This window comes from Atractosteus spatula (genome assembly GCF_055471065.1).
Source record: "Atractosteus spatula isolate fAtrSpa1 chromosome 17 unlocalized genomic scaffold, fAtrSpa1.hap1 SUPER_17_unloc_6, whole genome shotgun sequence".
In the NCBI taxonomy this organism is placed as follows: domain Eukaryota; kingdom Metazoa; phylum Chordata; class Actinopteri; order Semionotiformes; family Lepisosteidae; genus Atractosteus; species Atractosteus spatula.
Window position 1 is genome coordinate 169105 of NW_028296638.1, and position 21462 is coordinate 190566.

The following is a 21462-nucleotide window of genomic DNA, read 5'->3' on the forward strand; positions in this document are numbered from 1 at the left end:
TGTCTTTACTGTTGCAAGAGCGAAGCTGCCTCAGGGCGCAGGGTGGCAGTGTAGGACGTGCCGAGGAAGTGGCGTAATTCTCGCTTGTTTTTTAGTTTCACTGCGTTAAAACTTCACTATGTAGGTTGTTGATTTGTAGATTCCAAGTGCGCAGCAGTCCGATCCAGGCCAGGTGTTCCCTGCGGCAGGGGACTGTGGTCCAGTGTACTGACCCCCCTGGACACCTCAGGGCAGTGTGACCCCCAGCACTGACCCCGCTGGACACCATCTGTTAACACCTGAAGAAGGCTCCACGGTCGAAACGTAGGTTTATTCCATGCTGGGGAAAAAAGAAAGAAAACAATTACTTGTTCCTTTGCAGCCTACGCATGCTGACGCAGCTACCCACCTGAACTACCATTTGTTTGTCTGCCTTACCACAATAAGCCCCAAAACTGAGATAATCCAGCGCTGTTTGAGCACCAATGCTGACATGTGACACATCAATTTTACTTTTTTTTTGGTTACATCTGACTTATTATGTATTAAACTGCTGAGTGCTTCACATTTGTTCATTAAAGTGAACCCAGTTTTTAATGCCATGGCTTTAACATCACAATTTTCTGAGCAACACAGAAACCCTACAGATTCAGTATCTCTGTCATTCTGTGTCATACCTACACAAAGTTAAGCTGCTCAGTGCAAGCATCGCACTCCACCTTTGTTTTTTTTGGCTGTTGGGTGATTTAGATGCATAACGGTTTCTGCCTTTTCAAAACAGTGCCAGTCATCCACTCTGTGTCTAAGAACTGTTTTTTTATTGTACGCTTACTCCCTGTCACAGCTATGGTTTTGGTCGCAATACTATGATCTTCAGTGTCAGCATTACTTTGGATGGGATCACGGTTGTTGTTGACACTTTTCCCTGCCCATCACTGCACGGTCCCAGTCTGGGAACAGCAAGTGGTCTTATAAACCCCAGCAGCTTTAGCAGAGACACTTATCTGAGAAAACCATGGTGATGTACTAAATTAGCTGAGGATCTGTAGAGTAGATCTGAAATATTTTTGAAGAGGCACACATTTTTGTTTGGCTGGGAGGGGAGTGAGACTGCTCCCTGCCCATCGCTGCACAGTCCCAGTCTGGGAATAGGAGGTGCTCTATAAACCCCAGCAGTTTTGACAGAGACACCTAGCTGCCAAAAACAAGGTGATTTACTATTAGCTGAGGGTCTGTGCAATAGATTCCATCCACCTGTGGAGAGGCACAAATTTTCCCCATCCAATTCTGCACTGCAGTTTTTCTAGAGGTGATCCACCCAGACCAAAAATATTAATAAAGACTTAAAAGGGAATGAAGAAGGGTGATTTGCTATTGGCTGACTGTCTTAACATTGTATGTCTCACCACTTTTGGTGGTGCAAAAAAAGTTTTTGTCCCTGGTTATAGTTTAAAAAAACGATTGAATTTAAATATAATAATTTGATTTAATAACACATTTCAGATACAGCTCCTTTAAAAGCTTGCATCTTAAAACCCTTTTCACTGAACAGAAAAAAAAAACATTTCTAGGAAAAATATAGCGATGACAATTTTTACAGTAGTATAAATGGAAGAAAGGTGCTGTAAAATTCATAAAAAATGAATCATCTTAGATTTGTCAAACGTGGAGATTAGTGGAGGCGATTTAAAATGAAAAAAGGACCCTCTCAAATTTTAGCTGAATGTTCAAGGAATTACAGTTAACCATGAAGAAATAACAAAGCAGGTGTTTCAGCTGCTTGTCACTTCGCTTAATGTTGCTATACTCCTCATATGCTACTGTGGCAGCTGAAAGTCTTCTACTTTGATTGAAATTCGGCTATTTGCATACACTTCCGGATCATTCGTGACGCTTAGTGTAGCATTTCCGGGTTACGGACGAAGCACCAAGAGACAGAAGAGGGTGAATCGTACTTTATCTCGAACTTGATTTATCTGTCAGCTTCGTTCATACACCGGTGTTGCAGTAAAGTGTAGGCACTGCTGCCGTCCAGCCCGATGAGTTGCCCTTCAACCCTCTTTTTGCTGTGTTTGGGACAGTGGGGTGGGAAATCGGATCTGACAGCCTCTGTAAACATCAAGACATCACGCACCGGCATTTGCGGAAACTCCGGGAAACAAGCAAAAGTTGTCTGGGCTGATAGCAGTAAAACGCCGGAAAAAAAGACGACATGCATCTAGCAAAAAAAAACTCCAAGAAAAAACAGGCTGTTTTTCTCTTTAATTTGCATTTGAGATCCGGGGGAGAAAATGTCTGGGTTTGATCGATTTTATTTTCTAAGTTATTAAAAATGATTGTACAACAACAGGGCATCACTCACTTTCGGTGCCTAGGGCGGCGGATATAAAGCCTATTTGAAAACTAGTTAAATATGGAAAACTTAAATAAAGATAACTAGTCTAGTATATAACTCGTCTCCTACAACGAGATCGCATACGGGCGGCGATTGGTGTAATCTTAGCTTCAGCTTTGTGCAGGTAATTTACAACGAAAATATATTTTTTGAAGAGTATTTTATATCTTCGATTTTCGAACTTTTAGGAATTTTCGTTGAAGTAACGATTATACGCGTTGCTGTCTTTGTTCGTTGATGACTTTTATTGCATTAAGAAAATTGCATTGCTGACACGTTTCCAGAGTGCTGCCACTATCCAGAGATGAAACCCTTATCAACACTGATGTGCGGAGGAAAGGCGTTCAGAGATCAGTGCGGGCAGCTTTCCTTCACTGATTTATGAAAAATATGACGCAGCAGGTTAATTTGTGAAATTCAAAGTACTTGTAAGAGAGTGACGTTCATCTTTAACCTGCTAGAATCTGGTGATTAAACGAATCCGGGATTTATTGGCAAGTAGGCCTACACCAAGGTGGAGTTTGAGTCGCTTTAGTTTTTTTTTTCTAAAACTCATCGCTTTTCCTGTAATAAATATTTTTTCATAATTTTTTTTATTAAACTTATAAAGAATTTACAAATACAAGTACAACCAGAGGATCAAAAACAGGTACAATAGAAAAAAACCCAAACAGAAAAAAAAACATTCAACCGCCAGAGGTAATGAAGTAAATTGTGTGATCAAATTGTATTTTTTACATATATCATATGTTTTCCTTGCTTTATTATTTCTCAAATTTTGTATAGAATTTAAATAGTGTTTCAGCTCCACCTCAAAAGTACTAAAAAGGGGATTATTAGACCATTTTGATTTATGGATGTGAAATGACTAATAAATTGACTATAAATAAATGCTCTTTTTCCAAATTTTCTATTAAACAGTACAATAAAATATCAAAATCCTTAAATCTAAAAAACACCTTTAACTGCCTGCAAACAAAACTCTGGAAGTCCGTCCAAAACAACTTCACAAACACACACCTTACAAATAAGTGCACAAAAGATTCCCTTTCAGCCCGACAAAAAACACACAGATCATCCTGCTCAGGTTTAAATTTAGAGAGCACTAATTTAACTGAATAAAACTTATGAACAATTTTAAACGATATCTCTAACTTTATTTGTAATACCTATCAAATAAATATCCCAATATCTATCAGGAGTTGTCCAAACTAACTTCCAGTTTATATTTTGAAATATTGCATTCCAAAAAGATAAACCAGAAGGGATAAGATGGGGTTTACAAAGATTCCTTATATGAGTATTGTTACATTTCTTGTCCTCTCTTCCTGTAAATCTGAGGCATCTAGCGAGCAAGGCATGACTTCAGGCTGTCCCGTGACGCAGGAATGCTCTAGGTATTGCCCTACTTATAGTACACTGTACGCTCAACATTTAAGCTTCCCATGTGTTACTTAACCCATAACCTGGTGTTTTTGTTCTGGATTTTAGTTTTGATTCAATTCAGTTTATTTATCTGAGGACAAAGCTTGCCACTTGTGAAACTACAGTTCGCTGTGACATTAACAAGCCGTGACCCCTGTTTCCAGGCCAGGAGGAATGTGGGCGGAACCCAGGGGAATTCACGTGGACCAGTCGGAGCTGCTGTGCAAAGATGGCTGTGGTTACTATGGCAACCCCGCGTGGCAGGGCTGCTGCTCCAAGTGCTGGCGAGAGAGGTCTCGCAGGGCGCAGGCCTGCAGGCAGCACAGCAGGTAGGGCCCACGGCGGACCGCACTGCCTGAGTACACGTCCCGGGGCCGTGTCCCCGAGCCCTGCCTTTAATAACTGCGTCGCACGACTCAAAAAGAGTCGTTTTCAGGAAGCTTTCAGTGGTGTATCACCGTCCTTCTTGCATGTTTCTGTGTTCTTGTGAAAACATTCTAAAGCTCGTGATCAAAAAAAATGCTGCTTTTCTTCAGCTGTGATGCTGTTGACCACCTGCAGCTGCTCCCAAATTCTTGGCACAATATGTGCACACGATGTGGACTAACTGAATTGTGCAGATGGTATTTGGTGGGATCTGTTCATTCTTCAGGGCTTGGCGATTGTTTTGAATGTACAAATGTTGGTTAAATACCGAGCTTAAGTGTTTCCTATGGAATTGCATCTCACATTCACTTAAAAAAAAAAGAAAAATAGGTCAATCGCAGTGAACTTGTAGATTTGTTACAGAGCTGCGTACTAAGTTGAGTATTACTGGTATGGTACAGTCTCGGCACCATCCCCAGCTGCACACTCAAGTGCAGCAAAAAAACCTGTGGAACAAGGTTGGAGACCAGCTGATCCCGTTCTTAGTACAGCATGAAGAAATAGAGAATAGTTGAATTATTCAGTCCAGTGAACTATTACGTGGGTCATCGTTAAGATATATTTATTACGGCCTCTCCCATATATAGCTGGACGGTCTTGGATATTTGATATTATCCCTGCTCCCCTCTAGGTTTTTAGTAAAGAAATGTACGCGTTTGTACGCTGAAATCCTCCAGATGAGAGCATGCAGCTACCTTTGCAATTTTTTATCAGTTTCATGGAGCCATGAAACCAGTACAGCAGCTCTGGGTTTAAATGTGATCATGTACTTTGCCACACTGGCTTACATTTTCATTTCTAAATGATATGGAAACACCTAAGGCACAGGAGAGAACACAGGGATATTTTTTTTGCGATAAGCTACATTTATGTGTAAGCAGTTCTTACTTGTCCTCTCCTAATTTTCCACCTGTGTTGACCCTACTTATCCCCAGAACAAGATTTTTGTGTTGACCTTTTCAAGTGTTTTTCAAGCACGTCTGTTAGCTTGTATATATCTTGAATGTACGTTTGGACGGCAGGGTGGTGCAGTGGTCAGCGTTGCTGCCTCGCAGAGCTGGGGCCCTGGGTTCGATTCAAGGAGAGTTTCTTTGTGGAGTTTGCCCTGCCTGCGTTCTTGTGGGTTTCCTCCAGCTGCTCCGGTTTCCTCCCACAGTCCAAAGACCTGCTGCTAGGACAAGCTGCTAGGCTTCTGGGAAAACGGGCCCTGGTGTGAGTGCGTGTTTGTGTCTGTGTGGTGGACTGGCGACCTGACTTGCATTTGTTGCTTGACAGGATAGGCTCCGGCTCCCCCTCAACCCTGTATTGGAGAAAGATGACATAATTCTGTATCCCTCCAGTGCCGTGTTCTTATAAGGAGTGTATTTATCTCTTGTGCATTAGAGAGATTGGGGTTCACGTGTGCACTAATTGATTGTGTGTACATGTGAGCTTCAGTGCGCAGCCTGTGTACATTTGAAGAAAGCATGTGCTTTTGGTACAAGGTGACAAGTGAAAAGAGACCATTGGGCTCATCATTTGTTTGGTTGCTAGTACAGCATTGAACATCATCTCATTCAACCCTTTTTTAAAAGATCCCAGGGAATCTGTTTCATGTATATGGCTAGGTTCTCTGTTCCAAATACCTTCCACCCTTTCTTCTTGTTCTCCGATACTTATTTTGCTGGTTTGGTTTGCCCTGAATTAGTTTCCTGCCTAGATCTTGCCAGTACTTTACAGGATGCGCTCGTTGCTTTCTGACTTCCCGTGGCCGGTGTGCCCTGGGGTGTGTAGATCTTCGCTCTGCGATGGCTAAGCGTGTGTGGGGTTGCTGTTTTGTGTCCACAGCCCTAGCCCCGGTGTGGAAGGGGGCTCAGCCATCACCTTCTCCAAGTTCGAGGAGAAGAAGAGCACAGAAAAGGGGCGACGAGTCAACACCATGAAGAGGCTTTTCTGGGGCCCTTCTTCCTCTCCGAAGAAACCCAACGGTGAGATGGTCCTCTACATAGCTCAAAACACAAAGGCGTCATTTTCTCAAAATGAGCCACAGGCTTTTAAATTCACCCATCACCTGACTAGTAAACTAAGGACAGTGTTTGTTTCACAGATTTCCTGTGAAATCTAGTTTGGCTCTGAAGTGAGTGTCAGTTGTGCTGTTCTGTTTTTATCAATGGGCGGCTCTCTGAGCCTGGGCTTTACCAGTCAAGCTCCTTCATCCCCTTGCAGGGTTTTTGGTTTTACTAATATCTGTCTCCTCTCTGTCCCCAGAGTCCACAGAGAGCCAGTCTGCTGCCCTAAAGGCGTTTCAGAGCCTCCAGCCTGGAGACTTTACTAATTTCCTCAAGCTGCTGTGCAAGCCGTTCTCCCAGAGCCTGTAGTCGCGCTGCACGGCCTTTGTCAACACCATGGAGGCCTACCATGTAATAGCCCCTCTCACCGACTACCTGTCTCTGTCCACGTCTCTGCCAGTCTCCCATCTGTATTTCTGCTCCCAGACTGCCTGTCACTCACAGCCTGTCTCCTGCCACCTCTCACCCTCCCCACTCTCTCCTTCCTCCTCTAGCCCACTGTGCCCCAGGTCTGCTAACGCTTTGTCCAGTGCCCTCTCACACTGCTTCTCTGAGAAGGTGAGGCAGCAGACCTCTTTCTAGTGTCACTGAGATGAAGAGCTTAGAACCTGGAAGAACTTGGCATTGGCTGATCCCCCGTCTGTCTCTTTGTAGGATCTGCTGGTACAGAAACAGTGGGATCTGGTGCAGGATTTTTATCAGAGTATCGCCGGACACTTCAGCAGTGAGTAAAAAGCAGTTGGAGGTGTATAATACAATTTTGTATGAACTTGTGTATCTTATGGTTGGCCCCCATTATTTAACTAAAGAACAACTGAATGGTCTCATGTGCTGTGTGTCTGACGGGACTGAATGGCCTTATGTATAAACTGTCTTGTTTGGTTGATTGTCAGTAGCGTAGTGACACAAGGGCCAGATTTTGCAGCAAATTGGGCTGGATGTGTTGGATCCAGACCTTTGCTGAAACAGTTTGTTACACAGTTTTCGGTACAGTTGAGATCTGGGATTTGTTCTGGTCAAGAAAGGGATAGAAGTCTTTTTCGTGCTGTTCTAGTCTGCCGTGTTGCCTGTACCCATAGAGAGAGACTGACCGATTGAACCCAAAGGTTCTGTGGAGCACAGAACCGATACGTGTGAGAGGAATGCCTGTTGCACGCCTGAAAGAGCGCTTGGCTGTGGCTTGGTTGTGCACATGCAGTGAGCTGGAGGAAGGGTGTGGGATTCCCTCGGGCTCGAGCTGCTGCCCCCCCTCTGTCCTGCAGGCCTCTCCGAGGAGCAGACGGTGCAGATGATGGAGCACATTGAAAAGCTGATCATGACGCGTCTGCACAAGTGGGTGTTCTGCCACGACAGCTCTGACGATGAGCAGAAAGACCTGGCTCTGCAGAGGAGGATCCGGTGAGACTCGGACCACAGACCTGGAAGCCCGCTGAGTACAGCTCAGTAACAGTCATCCTTTTATAGGCTGTTGTTCATAACAGATGCTGAAAATCCCAGAATACATCACCAAGCGGACAGCTAATCCTCTGGAGGAAATTTACACAAATAGGCTGAAATTATTCCTTAAAGTCAAAATCTCATTCAGGCTTACAGGGTGTAGGAAGGCAAGATATCATTCCTTAAGCCATGTGGGTTAAAACAAAATTTGTATCTCAGATTGCATACCTGCTAAACCACTGAAGGTTAGGCCCAGAGTCCAGAAAATCACCACATGAGTTTTTCTAATGAAGTGGACTATAATTGGACAGAGGTCTTTCCTTCTGTATTAGGTTTAGGAATGTCTGAAGCAGCCTTTTACTATTACATCTACACTGCCTAACTAGTTACTAAGCTGATCTTTGCCACTGCTATTTCCACAGATCTCTCAGCTGGGTGACCCCTCAGATGCTTCATGTTCCCATTAAAGAGGAGAGGTTAGAGGTCAACAGTGACGCCCTCCTGCCTGCCATCACAGGTGAGTTTTTTTTTAAGAAGGTAACTTTTAATTTCTCACTGATTAATAACAGAATATGGCTCTGTTGTTGTGCACTGAAATGTATGTAGATGCTATGCCTTATGCTGTTCTGTCCTCACCATCTCCGTTCGATATCTTAGGCTTTTTTAATTATTTTGTTCAGCTGGTACGTTCCATTGTGCTATTTTGAATTTATTTTTACAGAACAACAGGGTAAAGTGCACACAAAACCAGACAGCTTTGTATAATAGTCTTTGATAGACGACCACTTGAAGGCCTGCACATTCATGGAACCCAGTGACCCCAGTGGCTCTCTACCAGTGTCAGACAGGATCAGGGCATCATGTCTGGCCAGGCCACTGAGCATGACTTTTCATTGAGCACATAAGCGATCTGTGCTCAAGAGTTCTGATTAAACTCACTTCCTGGAACGCCTTCAAATGTATCTATGCCTTGAATGTGTAATAGTCCTGAACACCAGGATCACCTGTCTTGTCAACACTTTGAGTAGCTGTCACTGTCCTACATGGGGCTGTAGCTAGTTAGCCACTCTTATACTCTACCAATGGTCAGCATTGCTGCGTCACAATGCTGGGGCCCTGGGTTCAATTACAGGCCTGGGGTGCTGTCTGTGTGGAGTGCCTGCCCATGCTCTCTTAGGTTTCCTCTGGGTGCTCCAGTTTCCTTCCACAGTCCAAAGACATACTGGCAGGTTAACGGGCTTCTGGGAATGCTGGCCCAGTTGTGAGTATGTGCGTGTCCGGTCCAGGCTGTATCTTGCCCTGTGCCTGTTCCTTGCTGGAATAGACTCCAGCTCCTCCTGTGACTCGGAATTGGAAGCAGCGATTAGAACATTAGTGGATGAAGAGAGATTCTGAAACTTCCCGAACCCCAGTGGCCGTACGATGAAGGCATTTCGCCCCCTGCTCTCGGCAGCGATAATCGAGATGGACGCCCGGCGAGCGCCGCAGGACAAGCTGGCCTGCGTCTCCAAGTGCAACCAGAGTGTCTTCCGGGTGCTGGCCTCCAGAAGCTCGGAGCCGGCGAGCGCCGACGACTTCTGTCCGGCATGATCCTGGTGGTGCTGAAGGCCAGCCCGCCCCGGCTGCACTCCAACACGCAGTACATCACCCGCTTCGGCCTGCCGCACAGCCTCATGGCCGGGGCGTCCGGCTACTATTTCACCAACCTGGTGAGTCCAGCTGCGGGACCGCGGGCCTCTGCGGCCCAGAGCTTCCCCAGAGCGTCCCCAGACTGGCGCACTCCCGCGACGACCTTCAGGAATCTCTTTTGAACGGGGCGTGGCGTGGCTCTGAGGGTCTGTATGGGTGGGGCTTCACTGGTGACGATGACGATGATGAACAGCTGAGTTTCTTTTACACCGAGCAGGGCTGATGCAAATAAGCCCCGGTTACTTAATCAAGTATTCACACAGACCGCCTTAGTTATGCCTTTTAGTTGAATTGATTGAACTAGGGGGGACTTTTACACACAGGGACACTAGAAGTTGGATGACTGTTCCTGAAATTAATGAAACAAGTACCAAATGTTGGTGTTATTTGTTCACTCAGACTGTCTGTATACATCATTAGGACCCACATGAAGCACTGTCAATATTCCATAGGAAGAAAATGCAGGAAGGGGTGAATGCTTTTCACGAGACTGTATATGCAAGAAGAAACTAAAAATTAATGAACCACATGTGTACTGTAAGCAAGTCCTGTAAAAATTAACCATTTGACGTTCCTTTTATCATCTTGTGTATCATATGTCTATGTCGCGTCCTGTCTGTTCACCCAGAAACTGTTTAAAACTGAAGCCAGGTCTCTGCTCTCCCGGCAGTGCTGCGCTGTGGCCTTCATCGAGAAGCTGGACGGCCCGGCCCTGAACCTGAGCGCCGAGGAGTTCGAGGGGTACATGCAGGGCAAGCGCGCGGCCCCGCGGGACGCGGAGACGGATTGCGAGGGGCTTCGGAGGGCCAGGAAGAACCGGCAGCTCCTGGCGGAGGTGGCGAGCCGGCAGGAGCAGCTGGCGGAGGGGGCGCAGGCCCTGCAGGCAGACCTGGCGCGGTGGGTGCAGGCAGTGCAGACGCAGGTGGAGGAAATCCAGGCCAAGGTCCCCCTGAACTTCACATGCACAGAGCCCCCGAGTCAGAGCTAGCTTCAGGGGCGTGGCCTGCCTGGGCGTCTGGATGTTCGCTTCTGAAACTTCAACCCCAGGTATTACTTTTGGTAAAATGGGTTTACAAATTACTGGGCTGAAGTTCAAGGCTTTGGTGTTTGAGACCTTATTGTAACAGTTCTGTGGAAAACAGGAAACCAAGTAACACGGTTTGATTTCTGGCTTCTGTCTCGAAGTGTTAGGTTTTGGCGACCAGCCCTTCAGCTGGGACTTTTGCAAACACCAGTGTTTTATCTTCAGTCCATTGCCAAGAACACAGCTATACCAGGGTGCAGGGTAACTCAATAGGTTTTCCTCGTGAAGGGCCAGCGCAGGGGGATGCTTTTTGGATCGGGCAGGCACTCTGAAGCAGGCCTGAGGGGTCCTGCTACACTAGGGTAGCACTGTTCAGTAAACTCAGAGAGGTCTCATTGACAAATTTGTTTTCTCAGAGGCTGCATTTACTGCACGTTGAACATGTTTTAGTTAGGAAAGTGTCAGCTGTGAGGTACCAGTAGTTCATTCTACAGTTGTACCTGCCTGCTTGCTTTCTCTGTGACACACCAATAAAGATGAGTATTTTGTTTCCTACTTAGTTATGAATATTTAAGCGCTGGAAGTCTTAAACAATACTTAAGAGTGGTTACTACTCAGGTACCTACATCTTTGCACCTTTTTTCCTTTTTCTCTGAATTATCGTCAGTTGAATCCTACGTGATCTTAGCCACATATTTATTGTTTTTGTTTGTCGACTGTGAAGCACAGGAGTCTTTTGGCTGCTTAACCTAAACCGGCCTTTAAATAATCAGAATTGCTTCATTCCCAGGGCAGAGGGGAAGTAAAACATGCTCTGGGGAAAAAAAGGGTTTGCTTTGTAAACCCAGGTAATTGTACTGGTGCGACGATTCTAGATCTTTTGGAGTTATAGAGACAAGGGGAGTGGGTGTAGAAAAAAACCCTCTTTCAACAGCAGTCTGATACGTGTAGTGAAGTGCCATATTTATACAACGCAGAGCTTTAACCTGAGTTTGAAGTGCAGTATTCAAGAACTGTTATTTGATTGTAACCAAAAATAACCAATGCTTCCCTCTTGTGGTGGAATGCAAGTATTACAGCACTCAAGTAAAACTAAGAGACAGGTCTGTAATTTAAGGAACAGGTCATCAATTCTGCTAGTCTCATTTCAGCAGCCTCTTTCTTGTACTTTTTAAAATGAATCAGGGTGCTCAATAGAAGAACATGTCTAAATTATTTTGTTTGTAGTGGACTAGAGAAAGTTTGACATTTCTGATTTTTTTGGTCTTTCCTCAAGCGCCTTTGCGTATAAATAATGAAGTCGGGACCTTCCACCTCGGTGCCTTTTCTTATGAAGCTGGTATTGGTATTAGACTGTGATGTCCTGTTAAAGTCTGTCTCTGAGTGTAAGCTCTGTGTTATTGGTGTTCCTTAACTTTATCCCACGTATGTACTCAAGTTATGTAACTTAACAGGCCCGACCGTGGGTGGGAAAATGATTATTTTATAACAATTTGGTAAGCGATCAGAGGACAATCGCCTACCCCACCTATGGGTCCCAGTCTCCAGGGCCTCAAGAGCCTCTGGAATAAATGTAATGTTCTCGTGAAAACAGCCACTATCTCAACCCAAATTCATGACGATAGAGTGCTTGGCAGCACTGCCTGAAAACATAACTTCAGGCAGCTGGGACTCTAGCAACTATGAAATCTAGAAAGGAAAGCAGTGCATCACAACCCTTGTAACCATAGTGGTACAAGAACAAATAACTATTAACCAACTACTTGTATTTTGGAACAAGTTACAGTGTAAGCATACTAGTGCTTTCTGAATTAATCTCCAGCTGCCGCAGGCTGCTGTGTGCAGTTTCAGCAGGGCTAAAAAATGAGGAGGTATACGGAAGATACTCGTGGAACTTTCTGGGGGAGTGGGGGGTGGGTGAAGTGGGTTCACAATGATTGTGTTCAGTAAACAAAGCCACTAGCACAAGTCCTTGTGTTGTGTACAAGCAGTCTGCGTAGTGCTTGTGATGTTTACTGGTGACATGAAGTTTTGAATAAAGCACATGAAGAACCGATATGAATGTGTATTAACAATAAATTCTTATTCTCTCGTGCCGTGTCTTTTGGAATTGTCACCCTATACTTTAAAATGCTTGCATCAAATAATAGAAATACCTGTGCCTCTGAACTTTTTTTCATGCACATTTGAACTGTTTCACCATATTTATTTTATGTTGTTAAATGTTTTTTTGTTGTCATCCCTTTAATAATCATTCTAAATTGAGTTATGTTCTCAACTTCAGTACATTCCATGTCTGGAACATGTTTGCACATGGATAGAAGCTCCTTTCTGTTCCTTCTACAGTAGTTTTCCATGTGCATTTCATATCCAGAAACAGAATTACTGAAAATGTAAAGACTACCTTGCGCAGGACACATGCCCTCTGCTTTTGTTTTCAGAGCTGTAATTAAGATTTGTAAGATGCATAATCACTTGTAAAACAGAAACAGGTTCCTGCCAACCCTGAAGCTGTCTAAAATACCTCTGGTGCTCTGGCAGTCACCTTTCCTTTCTCATAAAAACTAAAGCCTATTTTTATCCAATAAAATGTCTTCTCAGAATGTACAGAGTTGTCTTTTTAAGGAAAATCATAAAACAATGAACATATTTAATTTTTAAAAGTGAAGCCAGGTGAGCTGTTATACTGAAACACTAAGAAATCACACATGAAACTGATTCTCCCTCCTTAGAGTTTTTAGGTTTAGGGTTTTAACTTTTACAGCTCAGTGTTTCCAATAATCTGTCCATCACAGTATCTCAAAAAAATCAATCCACCATTTTTAATAAACCACTTATTTCTTCTTTAACATTGTTAAAATAATTCTAAAAAAACCAAAACCTGTTGTTTCAGAGAAGGCAGAGGATCAGAAAAAATTGTATACTGAACTGTACGCACATTAGCCTGTTTCTGGGTAATCTGAAATTGAAATGATCCTCCTTCAATGTGTTGAACACAACCATGAGTTGGAATTTGGTGTATTAATCAGATTGGACTGAAATAAAAACATTATACTGATAATCCAGTAAACACTTTGGCTTGAGGGCATCCCTGTGGAGGTAGCCCACACTTTTGGTTGATAAACTGTATTTCTTTTGAAGGTGTTGAACTGTCCTCTCAACATGAACATGGACAGTTAACAGATCCCAGCAGGCAGACTGTTCAGGCTGCAAATCACAGAACCCAAGAAACGTATATGGGTCAATCAGGCTGGATTACAACGGTTAACAGGCTGTAATCAAAACTGAGAACAGGCAACAACAAAGATGGACTGTTAACACTAGTTATACAGTTTACACTTTACAGATAGTATTATTTCCTGACCTATTCATATACATGCTCTAATCTTGTTAAGGGAACAATTGTGGCACTATTTCTTGTGCCTTTAACAGACCCCAAAAGAGCAAAATCTGATCCTGCTGGGCTCAAACGTAGCTAGAAAAACTATAATTTAAAGCTGGGAAACTAACAATGATCCTTTCATCTGCAAGTGGATTTATAGCACAAAACTGTGTAGAAGTTTCCTGTATTAAACCCAGACTTCAATCCACCTGTTCACAGACATTTCCCCATCTAGATCGAAGGCTGCTTTCCGCAGTGAGGAGTAAAAGCTTCTGACAAACGGAAAACAGCAGTCAAAAAACCAGCGGGAAATTGCACCCTGCATTTAGTTAAAAGTTTGGATTTAATTTGGAGAACAGGTGACTGCATCAAGAATAAAAATCAGAGTACAGATGGTATTTCACAAGACGACAGCCTCAAAGAAACCCTGTTATCTTATGCACATCATCACAGTAGACTATGATGGCTAACATCCTTGAAATCAGCTACAGTTGGAAAAAATCCAGAATGATTAGTTCGCAGTTATTACCTGCTCTGTTTTTGTATGGCTATTTAAAAACCCTGTGGTATATACAAAGCAGTCTTACCTTACTTTGAAAATCTGTTTTTTTAACAGCAGATGCAACAATGGGAGTGCGATAGTGACTTTCTGACAATGGTCATTACTGGTTTAGCTTTAGTCTGAGCAAGACCTGACGTGAAGTTGTCACAGACAACAACAAACAGTCCAAAGAAAGCTTACGTTATTTTAGGTAAAATGTAGAAATTTTGAACTGTGATAACTAAAAATTAGGAATTTAAAAACCGTGGGGAAGGTGATGCGCTTTTCATAAACAGTCGTCCAACAGAAATATGTTAACAGACTGGAGCTCAGCTGTAAAAGTCACATTTTCCCTGGGTCCAGGAGAACACCACAGCCATCCAGGCAAGGTATCTTAGTTTCTTTGGAAGCAGAAGACGGTTCTCCCAGCTCAGCTCAATCTCCGTAGGCTACTTTGGTCCACAACCAAACAGCATCCTCCAGCCTCCTCTGCCCTTTCAATTGGCTGTCCTTAAAAGTTGAATGCAGTGTAGTTTTTGTTACCTTGGTACAATTAATGCCATTTAGCGTTATTCCTCCATCCCCGCTTAGCCACAGATTAGCGAAAGCAGATTCGCTTTCAGGCTCGGGGTGGGTTGGTGAGCACTGCCCACACAGGGAGGGTGGTGCCAGCCCTGTTCCCTGCAGGAGAGAGCTTCTGCAAAAAAAAAAGCAGTCTTTCTGCTCCTTTGCTTCCAAAGTGCTGCTGCAACCAGCCACTGACCCACCACTGCGATGCCCCCTTCTCCTGGACCCTCCAGTGCCACTGCCCACAAACGCCTTGGTCTCTAGGAATGCAGAACAATGTAAGAGAAGAACAGACGACTCCAGGAAGTGGAACAGGGTGAACGGGCCCAAGCCAGCTATGCTGTCTGTGATCAGTCCCTTTGGCTGACGTAAGAAGTAGGCGTCTCTTAATCTCCCTTAGTAAGCAGATCTTCAATGTAGGCGTCCAGCTCATCATCCGTGTTGATATCGATGTCCCGCAAGGTAGAGGATTAAATTAAGCCAAAGCTGTGGTGCCTGCTATTCGGCACAATGCAGCCAAAAATTATAGCGGAACTGCTGAAAATCTACATTTGAATTCGTAATGTGAAGTGAAAAGAGTCACTTCCAAACAAAAGTATCGGATCTGACAGTCAAGAGTACAGTCTGGTGCGTCTCGTAAAGGGAGAAAATACCCTTTAGGGATTTCAGAAACGTGTGCTTGCTAACAACATTCGATGAACAAAGAAAATAAAACTATTATTTACTTTAAAAGCAGTAGCATTTGCCCCAGCAAGGTAATTCAGCTGGACAGCCTGAAAGATATATCCAAGGTGCTTCACGCCAACTGAATAGGTCTAAACCTTGGATACAGTGGGTGCCACTTTCCCAGCAGTGGCCTGATAATTCTTACGAGCTGTCCCGTGTCCAGGCAGCGAGTGAACAGCGCGTGGGAGCCCAGCCCTGGCTGCAGCGCTGCTCTCACCTCCTGCACTTTCTGCAGCAGAGCCACGATGTTGGTGCGCAGTTTCTGCAGCTTCTCCTCCGTCTCGCGGAGCCTGGCTTCGGCGCTGTTGCTCTTCTCCACCACGGCCCGGGCCCGCGCGTCTGCGTGGCTCTGGTAGGAATTGCACAGCGTCTGCAGCCCCAGCTCGTACTGCTGGAAATACTCCTTCTGTGGAGGCAGGGCACGGCGCAGGCGTCAGCCCAGCTGCCCCACCCGAGACCGTCGCGTATTAAGATATAATATCTAACTTATGCTTACAATTTCCTCACAAACACAAATATTTATGTGTTAAATTCAACTTTCTAGAGTTTTCATATTTAGAATATGTAAGAAGGTGTAATAACCGCTAGTCAATTATATAACCAACAATGCTGTCTTCCAGTGTTCCCTGGTGAACCCTGGACGTCCCCCCATGCCCTGTTGATGAATGGTTATCTAACGGCAGCCTCGTGTCAGCAGGCTCTCTGCTCAATCCCAGAGTGCTCCCTACCATTGGGAAAGCCACCAGCTCCTCTGCAGTCATGGTGTTGACATCATCCTTAGGGATCTGGAAATCCGGAGGGAAAAAGTACCGTAGCAACATCCTGGAAGGATTAAGGCAAAGGGAAATATGTTACAGAATTGTGTCTGCAACCATAAGAATCTTTAAAGTACAGGAAAGATATTAATATGCTATGGAGAAGACTGAAGGAAAAGTACATAAACACTTGGTTCTCCGAACTTGGAATAATCAGAGCACTTTTCACTTGTCCATTGAAAAAATGTGGATTACCTGAGAACACGAGTCCCCAGTGGTCTCATTTGTAGGTGTATGAAATACCAAGGCTTCACAGAACAGTCTGCAGGGTAACTGTGTTTGAAGAGGCGAACTAACTTTGCAATCGCCCTGTACATCTCTATATATACGGGAGCCAGACACTCCTGCACAGCTGAACCGGTACAGAGAGATGCTCCGAGTGCAGACGATTCAGGCGTCGTGGTGAGGCGGAGAAGAATCTCTCCGCGGATCAGCGCCTCCAGCGATGGGAAGCTGCAAGCCGGCGGTGATGTTAGTCAGGGAGGCAATGTGCACTAGCCCTCTCCCTTAAGGCCCTGTGCCTCGTGCCACAAGGTGGCCCGCTCGAGGGACGAGCGCGTCAGAGGAACAAGCGTGTCCTTCCTCATGGGTCCTGCACAGTGCAGAAATTACTACTGGCACTTCCAAATCGGATGGGGATAAAAGGAATAAAAAACCGCTGAAGGGGCAGCATGGTTATCATTCTTTCAAGTAGGGTGCTACAACAGCATGCTTAGGCTGCAATGGAACAAGTAAAGAATGGAATAAACCTTTACTTGTTCCGTGGTTATCATTAGCATTGCTGCCCCGGTTTAATTCCTACAGTGCTGTCTGCGTGGAGTTTGTATGTTCTCCCAGTGTTTGCATGGTTTTCCTCCCGCAGTCCAGAGACATACTGGTAGGTCAACTGGCCCTGGTGTGAGTGTGTGTCTGTGTGTGTCCTGCGATGGACTGGGTCCAGACTGTACCCTACCTTTTGCCTGCTGCCTGCCAAAATAGGCCCCAGCTGCCCTGTGACCCTGATGATAAAGTGGTTAGAAAAGGGGAGGATGCCACAGAGGTCCGGAAGCCCCGGGATCGGTCGGATACCCTCTCCGCAGCCCGTTACTCAGCCCCTGGCCTACCTCATCATCACAACCAGGCTCTCGATGACTTCCCGGCTGGCCGTGGGCTGGGTGGTGTCGGGCTCCATTCGGGTGGGGGCTCCTTCCTCCTTCTCCATGTCCTCCAAGGTGTTGGGACTCTGGGACTCGGGCGTTGGAGGACGCATCAGCCGCACATCATCACTGCCCTTCAGCACCCTGCCAGCAAGACCGTGAGAAGGGCAGCAGCATCACGGACAACATCCCTGGGCTCTGGAGGACTGGTAACCACTTCTTTTCTTTGGCTATTTCATACCCCGCTTTGGAAGGCAGGCAGCTCAAGTACATTCAAGACAGTTGTGCTGTTGCTGCCGCCAAGACACGTTCCGTTTTATTGAAAATTGTCTGTCCACCAATTGCACCTTGCCTTAGACAATTCCTAGTGAGCAGGCTCAGGGTTGCCGATCAACGCCTGGCGAGCAGGATCAGCTAGATCAGCGTTGCCTATCCTCAGGATCGTGGTTGCATATCTAGCCTCAACATGGCAGCATGTTTAAATCACTTTTCACGTACAGCTCATCTGTACACCACAGAAAACTAGAATATCAGGTTATTCTAAAACCTTTCCAACTGGATTAGTAATTGTTATGGACATATTACAGAAAGCACTGTGTTGCTTACATTACCCTTGTCAAAAAGACCTTGATTAATGTAACCAGCATGACTATTTTATAGAAATGGAAAGAATTCAATTATTCAAAGAAGCTCTTGCCCAAATGTGCAAAAAGGTCAAAGAAAGTGTGCCATGAGAATAAACTCCACACCATTGCCTGCTGCTTCTATTTGTGTGAAGTGACAATGCATTGCTTTGTGTGCGTGGCCTCCAAAACGTTCCGCAGCAGGGTTCAAATATTTCAGGGTTAACCTCGGAACAGGTCATTTTTTACCATTTCCCCTACTGTGAACCAGTGCTCTGCAGAAAAACCTTGAAGAAATCCCTGAAATCGGAGATGGCAATCCGACACCGTTATCCGTCTACCTGCTGGTTTACTCCAACCATATTGTAAGGAACTCGGGAAAGCCTTCCCGAAGGGAAAAGGATACTTACCACCTGCTACGAGGGGTGATGGCAGTGGGCACGTAGTCAAACTTCACTTTCCAGAGAACGCCCTGCTTGCCAGCTTGCACAGACGAGACGCGGCCGGTGAACCACTCCTTGTTCACCTTCACTTCCACTAGTAAGCCTCTATCAGCAGACAAAGGGGACACTGTAGGCGGCCTGAAAGAGCGACCCTGCAATGACTCGCGCCCTTCACCTCTGCGAGCACAATCACGCACGGTCCAAACGAGGATGCCGCAGTGGAGGCAGAATTCTTATATTACAGTACACCCTCAGCTCAGTGGGCTAATAAATGAGAAGAGGTGTCTGTTATTGCCAAATGTCTGCTTAATCATGAATGTTTTTTTTTCATTTTTTTCTCAAAATATGCTATGACAAAAAATACATATACAACACGCAACTAACACCCGTGTAAGCAACTGATGTAGAAGGGCTTTTATTTAACTAGGCTCTGTGTGCCCCTTTGCTGTATTCTAATCCCTCATTGTAGCTTGTGTAATTCTGCTTTTCCTCTCATTGTTTTTCTGTAAAGCGCTTTGACAAGCCAATTGTAAGGGAGTGATATAAAATAAAGTTTATTATTGTCATTAGGGCTCCATTGGTATTCCTGAATTTTAAATCTATGTAGTATTTATTTTTACCTTGTTTTATTATGTATGCATCTTACAGATTATTTTTTTACATGGTTAGCATTATTTTAGAATTTACTTTTTAAAACGTACGAGTATTAAAAAAAATTGTTAAAGCATCTGAAACACAAACAAGACCCACCATGAGCAATTTGCCCACCCTTTACCTGCTCCATTGCCATTCATGGCTTTTAAATCTATTTAAAAGTATGCTGTACAAGAACATGTTACACTATCTAATGTTCAGTTAAAGCAAAGGTTTACTGGTCTGAGTCACTCTGGCCAGGCTCTCCCACTGGCTGGGCTGCAGTGTCTTAACATTCCTCCTGTGGATTCCTACAGCTCTCTAGAGCTGCTCACCTTTCTTTGCTGCCTTGAGATCCACTCCTGCTTCTTCTTCCTCTTCATTGCTGTCCGTGATCTGCCAACACAAGAGACAAGCCTGGCATTAAGCACAGCAGGGTCTGGCTCTGGAAATGAAACCACTAGCTGATGTCTCAAACGCCAGAGCAAATCTTTCCCCACCGTAGCCCCAGAGCCTCCAGGTTTCCACTCCAGATGAGCTCTCCAGCTGCTTAACTGAACCCTAAGTGAAGGTAATAATTTGGTTCATCAGATCCTGTCGACTACGAGGAGAGGAGGGCTAAAAAATGCCTTTAAATGCACTCCAAATGGGTACAGGTTTCAAGTTACTTTTGTTTTTGTTCTTACCATCTTCCGACGTTCAAGAACAGAAATGCATCAAAAGCTTCAATTAGTTTAAACTTCAGGTTCAATTAAATAACCAAGAGCTCAGAGCTCGGATAGGACACCGCGTGCTAGAGAAAGCGAAAGCTGGCGTTCTCTCACCAGCACAAAGAATTCATCAAATTCTTTATCTAAATACACCACAATCTGGATACTCAGATGTATGAATACCAAGAACCTTTATCATATCTAGATAATTTATCAGGGCGCCGGATGCATGTGTAGTGCCGGATGTGTAGTATTTGGGATGTTTTGCTCCCCAAAACAATTGCCACAGCCAACTAGATCTTTTCTTTCTGGCTTTATGTTTTTTTTACTGCTGTATAGTACATCATTTTGGCAAAAGGCAGTGGTTCATCATAAGGAGTCATCATCACAAAGGAAAATTTGCGAAGCAAAGCTATAAAATGTCATCACCTCTAGACACGGAAAGTGTCAGGTGCACCAAGCTGTAACAGAAATGTTTTAGCTACCGACATCATTGCCAATCTTGGCTAAAAAACTGCGATAGCGCGTCCACGTTTCCAGTATCGCATGACGTCAGCTTGAGACCCACAGAACTGCAGAATTGCGGGCCTTGCCTGCCAGAGAGAGGGCTGCAGGACGAGCCACACGCCAGGCTCTGCTGCAGCGACTGAGACCAGACACCGCCGCCTGTCTGTGCTGGGGGAAGGAGGCTACCGCCTAGAGGGCTTTTCGGAACCGCGCCCCGTCGGGGGATCAGCGTACCTCCACCACCACACTGCTCTGGGCTCTCCGAGCGCTTGGCTCGGCCGCTGCTCTGAACACCTGGGGCGCAATTGCAGCCGCCAGCCTGTTTTTGCCAGAGCTTGGCCTTTTCTCTTCTTCCTCCTCCTCCTCCTCCTCCGTGCTCTCAGCAGGAGGGAGTGTCCTCCGTCTGGAGCCAGGCATCTGCTTCCCAGCGCTCTGCAGATTCAAGGACAGCACATCGCACGTGACTCCGGAGAAGGGGCAGTCCAGTACAACACCCGCCACCAGAACAGACAGGGGAGCTTAGGGATGTGCAGAAACCTCAGGCCCTCACCTTCCCCACGTTGATATAATATTATCATTATTCAAGGTCCAACTGCGACGCCTTTAACATTTCCATTGGTTAAGCACACCGCGCTGCAGGAAAGTCCATCGTTCAGATGAGATATTAAGCAGACATCCCGACGAGCTGGTCATTAAAGATGCAGAGGCACTGTGCTTAAAAGCAGGGATGCTACCCGTGATGTCCTAGCTAAATTTCACTCTGGCTTTCAACCATTTCCATAAATCCATCAGAATGAACAGTGAAACACACCTCAAAAGACACAGGTGAAAACTAAGCAAAAGTCCAGTTAAAACCAAACAACGACTGGGCTCCTTTGCCCAAAGTCTGTCATCTTGTGTTCTTAATTTAGTCTTTAGTCTTAAAACACCCCCTTAATGCCACAGAAGGGAGTTCT

At 45.1% G+C, this 21462-nt stretch overlaps 1 protein-coding gene and 1 pseudogene across 3 annotated transcripts; one reads left to right on the plus strand and one right to left on the minus strand.

The window, feature by feature from the left end:
• Positions 1-1868: 1868 nt before the first annotated feature.
• LOC148810792 (rab5 GDP/GTP exchange factor-like) lies at positions 1869-13026 on the plus strand (annotated as a pseudogene). Its single transcript, XR_016086598.1, has 9 exons — positions 1869-2498; positions 3964-4128; positions 6053-6192; positions 6473-6624; positions 6928-6997; positions 7536-7671; positions 8133-8227; positions 9164-9419; positions 10070-13026. The product of XR_016086598.1 is annotated as a rab5 GDP/GTP exchange factor-like (transcript).
• A 1103-nt stretch (positions 13027-14129) lies between these two features.
• On the minus strand, positions 14130-21441 carry LOC148810793 (ATPase MORC2A-like). Of its 2 annotated transcripts, XM_088908931.1 has the most exons (7): positions 21057-21441; positions 20741-20938; positions 19625-19685; positions 18624-18761; positions 17558-17734; positions 16368-16461; positions 14130-16045 (listed from the first exon to the last, which is right to left on the minus strand). In XM_088908931.1, the coding sequence occupies exons 5-7, from the start codon at positions 17701-17703 to the stop codon at positions 15710-15712; spliced, it is 576 nt and encodes a 191-aa protein (XP_088765057.1). In that variant the 5' UTR covers positions 17704-17734; positions 18624-18761; positions 19625-19685; positions 20741-20938; positions 21057-21441; the 3' UTR covers positions 14130-15709. The 2 variants fall into 2 exon arrangements, with proteins under 2 accessions (XP_088765057.1, XP_088765058.1); XM_088908932.1 differs by having other exon boundaries at positions 17558-18794; positions 20741-21441.
• Between the last annotated feature and the right edge of the window lie 21 nt (positions 21442-21462).

Coding starts and splice junctions, on each gene's coding strand:
- LOC148810793 (XM_088908931.1), bottom strand. CDS start 17,703: ATGCGTCCTCCAACGCCCGAGTCCCAGAGTCCCAACACCTTGGAGGAC. Junction 16,462..17,557: donor AGCCTGGTTGTGATGATGAG/GTAGGCCAGGGG, acceptor TAATCCTTCCAG/GATGTTGCTACGGTACTTTT. Junction 16,046..16,367: donor AGCTGGTGGCTTTCCCAATG/GTAGGGAGCACT, acceptor CTGCCTCCACAG/AAGGAGTATTTCCAGCAGTA.